The sequence below is a fragment of the Arvicanthis niloticus genome, chromosome 27 (assembly GCF_011762505.2).
Source record: "Arvicanthis niloticus isolate mArvNil1 chromosome 27, mArvNil1.pat.X, whole genome shotgun sequence".
In the NCBI taxonomy this organism is placed as follows: Eukaryota; Metazoa; Chordata; class Mammalia; order Rodentia; family Muridae; genus Arvicanthis; species Arvicanthis niloticus.
The window spans coordinates 314,909-322,473 of record NC_133435.1 but is presented as its reverse complement, the minus strand read 5'-3'; the positions used below and the strand labels follow the sequence as shown (position 1 = coordinate 322,473).

Genomic DNA, 7,565 nt, shown 5'->3' with positions numbered 1-7,565 from the left:
GAGAGAAAACACACCTAATTCTTGAGAGACTTGAGGCCCCAGGGACTGGAGATGCCAGGTGGGGTGGGGGTAGGGGATGGGAAATCCTCTTGGAGACATGGGAAGTATGGGATGGGAAGGGGTAATGAGTCAGATTGAGAGAGAGGTGAGGACTGGACTATAAAAAAGGATTAAAGAATTAAAAAAAATTTAAAAAGGAAATAGAAGGGCTTTTGTATTATCTATAGAACAAACATGTGTATATGTACACATCCATATACATGTAACATACAAATACTACTGAATATATATAATGTTAATATTTGAAATTCTTAAAGATATATTCTTAGGATGCTGAACATCTGAATGTGCCATAATTTGCTTTTAATATGTCAGCACGGAACACCTGCCAAAGTCTATGCATTTTAGAGTCTCCTCTTTTCATTAATATTATTCAGGTAATTCTAAGTGTGTTTTATTATTAAATTGTACTAAAATATTTTACTAATCATATTATTGAAACCTATCAATTGTAACAGGTTACTGAATTCTTCATAATATTTTCATACATGTACTTATTACACATCATCATTTCTTGTTTTCTACATGATCCTTCATTATAGTTGTCTTCTCCAATATTACAGTAATGTAATATAGCAGCTACACAATAATGGAATCAGAACTATGAAAAAAAGATTCTGGATGGTGGATGTGTACAGGAAATAATAGTGTAAGAGTTTATTTATGAAAAGCATGCCAGTTTAATAACTGCCGTGAAGAGACTAATTGAAAAAGTTATTACTCTCAGAAATGTCAATATTTCTGAAAGTTCCAAACCTAAATGTGTTTTATATGTGCATTTTTATTTAATATTTTGTTTCATGTGTTCATTTAAAATTTAAATACATTCATATAAAATTTTCTCTAATTTTATAGAGGTTCTCAATATTTTTATTTAAAATCTTTTAATTTTCTGGAATCTATATAAGAGGAGGTATTAATTCATACATAATGAGTCAAGGAGGAAGGGAAAATTACTTACCATGATGTGATAAGTGTCATGTAATAAATGACGTGACATCAATATTAGCCAGGTGCCTAGATAATGTCTATGAGATTTGTTCATAGATTTACATAAAGCAATAAAATCTATTAAAACTATACACAACAAAGATAATTTATGAAGCAGAAGCATAATTAAGTATGTTATAGAAAAGTAATTCATGACCAAAAAGTCCTACAAATTTGGAATTTGATACTATATTTTATTATTTACTATTAAGCAGTAATTGTGTCTTGTTTTCTTCCAACAGCAGTTACACAGTGTAAGTAATTGCAATAGGAATCACATAATATAGCAGTAATTTCAATATCCCCAAATTTATCACCAGAATATTTGTGTTGCCATAACCTATCTTATCAGAAATACATACCATTTAAGACCATTCAAAAACACTGGCAATCTTTGTGGATTCAACAAATGCATGTTTCTAAAAAGACTATAGGTGTTTCATGAGATGAGTATTCATCAAGAACCATACTGGTGCTATGTAATATCTCATGATAACCTCAGATAACCTCATCTATCTGACAGGACTATGTTTAATCTCTCTCTCTCTCTCTCTCTCTCTCTCTCTCTCTCTCTCTCTCTCTCTCTCTCTCTCTCTCTGTGTGTGTGTGTGTGTGTGTGTTTGTGTGTGTGTGTGTGTCTTACCTTTGCTGTTTGCTGTTCATAGGTACATACATTAGGGCTGATGCCTAGATCACCTATAAAGATGAAGTAAGAATTCTCCTGGAGGAGAATGATGTTCTCTCTTTCAGCTGAGATTAATTTCCTGTAGCTCTTCATCTAAAAATTGAGCCTTAAATGAGGCACACACATACTTGCATATTAATTGGTATTACTATTTGCAAGTCTTGTTTAGGTGAAGACACCAACAATATTTCATGGTAGAAGCTCCCCTGTCAGATACAGGAGACACAATCATGCAACAGATGCCTGTTTATCTCCCTCTTTCAAATTCTACTCCCTTTTCTGTGATTGTTCCAGAGCTTTCTATATCAGGGTTGTGCTTTTTATGTATCAGTTGAGATTTTGTATCACATGGACAGTGGTTATTTCATCTTGAGTGGTTAATTCTTTTTATAATGGTCTAATCTGCTACAAAAAGGTATCTCTTAGATAATGGGTAAGAGTTCCACTAATATTAGAATAAGTACATAGAATCTATTTAGTAATTATACTGGTGTAGGTAAGGTGAAATAGGAGGTTCTTTTGCAGTGTTCTCAGATAAGTCTTCTTGCTCCCCATTGCCCTATTTGTGTTTCCAAAGAAGCTGTAAGATAATTATTTCTATAATCCTTTGTTCAGAGACAGCTTAAATGGATACTTTCCAGAAAATTAATCTCAGAATTGCCACATAGGAATACAAAATCCCCACTAACCAGAGAGGAACATCAGGTATTTTCATATGCATGAAAAATAACACTTAGTTTTATGGTATATAGTCACTATTGTAAGAGATGCAAATGGTTGAAGGCCAGTGATCCATAAGACAGTTCAGAAGGCCACATTGAAAGTAACAATGGAATATTAAGAAAATAGATGTTTAGATTCTATTTAGAAAATAGATGATTTTTCTCAAAGCTTTTTTCATATCTTTGTTCCTCAGACTATAGATAAATGGGTTCAGCATTGGAGGAAGCACAGTATACATCAATGATGCTACAGAAGTCTTCCTGTATGATTCTGTAAATGCAGAACTAATGTATACCCCAAAAGCTGTCCCATAGAACAAGGAAACAACTGACAGATGAGACCCACATGTTGAGAAAGTCTTATGCCTACCACCCGATGATGGCATTCTGAGGATGGAAGAGATAATTTTAAAGTAAGAGAAAATAATCCCTACTAGGGGCACACCACCTAATGCACTAGTCACTACATATACCAGAATGTTATTTATGAGGGTGTCAGAACATGCAAGCTTGATAACCTGATCAAGTTCACAGAAGAAGTGGGGAATTTCCAGAAGTGTGCAGAAAGATAGCCGCAAAATCATTAAACCATGTAGAAGGGCATCCATGGTGCTAAGGCACAAAGACAATAAAATTATCACAAAACACAAGTGCCCTTTCATGATGGCTGTGTAGCGAAGGGGATTGCAGATGGCCACATAACGGTCATAAGCCATTGCTGCAAGAAGAAAGTTTTCCATTCCAGCAAAAAGTAATACAAAGCTGAGCTGAGTAATGCAGCCTGTGTAACTGATGGCTTTGCTCTGTTTCTGAAGGTTTATCAGCATCTTAGGAACAGTGGTGGTGCTAAAACAGATATCAGTGAAGGACAGGTTTGAGAGGAAGAAGTACATTGGAGTGTGGAGGTGAGAGTCAGAGACAATGGCCAGGATGATGAGCAGGTTCCCAGAAACTGTCACTAGGTACATAAGCAGGAATAGTCCAAAGAGAATGGGCTGAAGTTCTGGTTCCTCTGAGAGTCCCAAGAGAAAGAATTCTATTACTCCTGTCTGGTTTTTTAATTCCATAATTTCTTAGACTCTGAATGGAAAAAATACAAATGATTGGTTACAGAAGAAAATGTATTCACTCAATCTGACCTTTTCTTTCATTTTCCAATCCCCACACTTTACCTTCTACTTCTGTTCTTTGTATCCTCCTCTGTACTATAGTACTTTATATAGTGAATGAGTTTTCTTATATTATAGAGTCAAACAAGAATAAAAGAAAATTATACATAATTTTAAAACTAAAAATTCTCCAAAGTTCTAGGAATATGAAAATCATACTAAATCTAAGAAAAAATATATCCTTAGTTCATATTTTATGTTCCACAATCCAATTCTGGCTTCAGTGTCAAGCTTTTAAACAAGAAAATATTTTTTAACTGTGTCAAACATGTTCTTTAAATTATAAAACAGAAAGCTATTATAAAATATTATATAATGTTGAGAGGAAGAGAATATGAATACAAAATCAATATCTTTAACAAGTGGTATGTGGGATGTGATGGACATTTAGCTTGCTAATTGTGAATTATTTATGCATAAACATGATCAGACAACTTTTCACAATATTGTACACAAGAGAAGTGATGGGTTTGTGAACACATGATCTGAAAGAAATCTTACACAGAGAACTTTTGTCAAGTTAGAAAAGCTTGGAGTAAAAGAGATTGTCTTCCACTATAGGAGTACAACGATTGTTTGTCCAATGACAAAGTGTGATTTCTGAAAAAATACAAGTAACATTATAGGTACTTAATAGGTAATATTTAAGATTTAAGAAAAATATGTGTGTATATATATGAATATGTACATATAGGTATACAAAAACAATTAGTGAAAATGAGGACATTAATTTGAAGGAGAACAGAAACAGTATATGGGAAGAAGAATAGAAAAGGGATAAATATTTTATGTATATTATAATATCAAAAAATAAAAACAATGAAAAATAGATAATCTTTTGGGGGGGTTGAGTGCTTTTATTTGGTTACAGTTTTTTCTCTCTTTTTTATTGGTTATTTTATTTATCTATATTTCAAATGTTATCCCCTTTTCCAGTTTCCCTCCAAAACCCTCCTATCAATCTTTTGAATAATATCAGAGTTCAGTGGACTCATGTATTAGAATCCCTGTTTAAAATATTGTACACAACAAAGCAAGAAAAGCATACAATTCAATAAATAACACTGATGTTACTATTGTCTCATGTACAAATACTGATGCCTAGTTATTTAAAAAATATAGTTGCCATGTCAACATAAATACTAGTTCCAAGACATACTTAATTTTCTAGTAGAAAAATATAGCATAATAAACTTTAAAAATTTTAAATAATATAATTATACCTAATAAAATATTTAAACTATTTAAAAATAGTGAAACCTAAAAATTGTCATCTTTAACCATTAAATTAAAATATGTTGAAAATTACCACCAAATGTTACTAGAAGGAAAATGATGCAAATTTACTTTTCGAATTCATATGTGAATCGTGCATTTTTATTTCCACAATGGAATGCAAAAGTTGTTATTCATTATTCTTCTAAGATTTTAGTGCACTTAATTTTTAAATCTGTGAGCAATATCTTTGTTTTTCTTTGTAAAATTCTATTTGCATTCTATGCTAATTTTCATAGATTTTAGTAATATATTCTTCTCTATATCATTAATATTAATTTCATTTATTCCAGTGCTTATGTACATAAAATACTATTTATATTTTTCTTTCCAATAGAGTATTTATAGAATGGTATTACTATGTGGAATCTGTAGAATTATTTATAAAACTATAGTAAGAATAATTAAATTATACTATGTATTTTTCTCTGTTAAAAGGAAAAATAGAGTAAAACATAAAGGATGATTTAAACTATTAGATTTGTTGATTTTTTTATAAAAAAAATAGATCTGGTCACAAAAGTATCTTATTAACTTATTATGGATATGTATATATTATTGTATTGTCTCTATTCAGAGTTCTTCTTACTTTTAAAATTTAAATATCAAAACAGTTATAATCATATGCTGGCAGAGCCCCTCAGGGGACAGCTGTACCAGGTTCCTATAAGCAAGTGCTTCTTGGCATCAGCAATAGTATATGGTTTTAGTGTCTTCAGATGGCATGAATCCCTAAGTGGAGTCTCTGGGTGGCCTTTCCTCCATTTTCTGCTCCATTGTTTGTCCCTGAATTTCCTTTAGACATGAACAATTCTGCTTTAAAATTTTTGAGATGGGTGAGTCACCCAATCTCACTACTAGGGACCATGTCTATCTACTGGAGATGGCCTCTAAAGGTTCTATCTCTTCCTTGTCAGTTGTCTTGCCTAATGTCATCCCTGTTGGGTCCTGGGTGCCTTTTGCTTTATTGGCATCTATGGCTGTTCCCTGAGAGGCTCTGCCAGCACCTGACTAATATACATGCAGATACTCACAGGCAACCATCAGACTGAGCCTAGGGACCAAAATGAAAGAGTTAAAGAAAAGAATGAAGAAACTGAAGGGGTTTGTAACACCATAGGAAGAAGGACAATATCAACTGGACCACACAGATTTTCTCATAACTAAACCACCATCCAAAATGTATATATGGCTCTAGCTATATATGTAGCAGAGGATTGCCCTATCTGACATCAATTGGAGGAAGGCTCTTGGTCCTGTGGAGGCTTGATGCCCCAGCATAGGGGGAATCTAGAGTGGTAAGGCAGGAGTAGGTGTATGGGTGCAGGAGTACATTAATAGAGGCAAACAGAAAGGAGGAAAGAATAGGCAGTTTGTAGAGGGGAAACTGGAAAGGGAGGTAACATTTGAAATGTAAATAAATATAAATAAATAAATTAAATAACCAATAAAAATTAAAAGAAAAAACAGTTTTAATAATGTGTAATCTTGCAGTTAGTTTTTGTTATATCAAAAAAGAGCAATGTCAGCAAATATTTTATTTTTCCTGAGTCAATAAATAAAAAATTAACTTCAACTCACTATATAACTTTGACAGTCATCAAATGATCTAAAATTCACTTAATCTTGGAAGAACCTTCACAAATTAGGAAGAGTAGGTTGGCACTGATATTTAGAATTAATGTAAGAAATTACTAGAATATAAGCTGCTCAAATGTTGGTATATGAGGAGAGGCAAGCAGAAAAAATGATTGAAAATTCTGCAGATATCTGACATTTCCTTATCCCACACATTCTGGAATGGACCTATAAATTATCTCCTGTCAGTAGTGCTGAAGATAAATAAAGGAGATTTCAGATTACCTTAATTTTAAGATTAAAGAATGGCATTCAGTTCCTCTGTGGATTTCAGGAAAAATATGGAAACGTTGTTCTGAGGAACACAATAAGGTGGGGAGGCAAGGTGACCCTGTGAAATAAAGGTGATTACTAAGAGTAGGGTCGGTAAAGCTACCTATTACCTGTACAAAGCTTATAAGTAGATGGTCACCATTAGATTACATGTAACTTCCATGACCCTCAGGGTTTAATATCCAAAGTGCCTCATTAGTCAGACAGTTCCAATCCCAGGTGACTGAAGGGCAGCACAAACATGTATTTTAACTTTTTACCATCTGTATATTATTATTCCATTTTCAAATCATTCTCCATGATACCTTAGGCAAATGGATGGAACTAGAAAATATCATGCAGAAGGAGGTAATACAGTCACAAAAGAACACACATGGTATGTACTCACTGATAAGCAGATATTAGGAAAAAAGTTCAAAATACCCATGATACAACTTTAAGACCAAATGAAGGTCAAGAAGCAAGAAGTCTAAAATGTGGATGCCTCAGTCCTACTTAGAATGGGGAACAAAATAATCACAGGAGGTAAAGGGTGGGTGGGATATGGGAGACAGAGAGGAGGGGAAAAAGAAAAAAGGTGGGCAGGATCAGGTATTGGAGGGGACTTGAGAAATGTACAGAAAGTCATGAAATTGAACAAAGGTTGTAACAATGAGGAATGGGGAATTCAGGGTAGCCAACAGAAAGTCCCTGACACCAGGAAAGCAAGAAGCTCCCAGGTCCCAATGGGGATGACATTAGCTGAAATACCCA

General features: G+C 33.4%; 1 protein-coding gene across 1 annotated transcript; it reads right to left on the bottom strand.

The window, feature by feature from the left end:
* Positions 1–1,587: 1,587 nt before the first annotated feature.
* Positions 1,588–6,906, bottom strand: LOC143439628 (olfactory receptor 7G2-like). Its single transcript, XM_076925960.1, has 2 exons — positions 6,765–6,906; positions 1,588–3,537 (listed from the first exon to the last, which is right to left on the bottom strand). Exon 2 carries the CDS (start codon positions 3,522–3,524, stop codon positions 2,589–2,591), a length of 936 nt encoding a protein of 311 aa, XP_076782075.1. The 5' UTR covers positions 3,525–3,537; positions 6,765–6,906; the 3' UTR covers positions 1,588–2,588.
* Between the last annotated feature and the right edge of the window lie 659 nt (positions 6,907–7,565).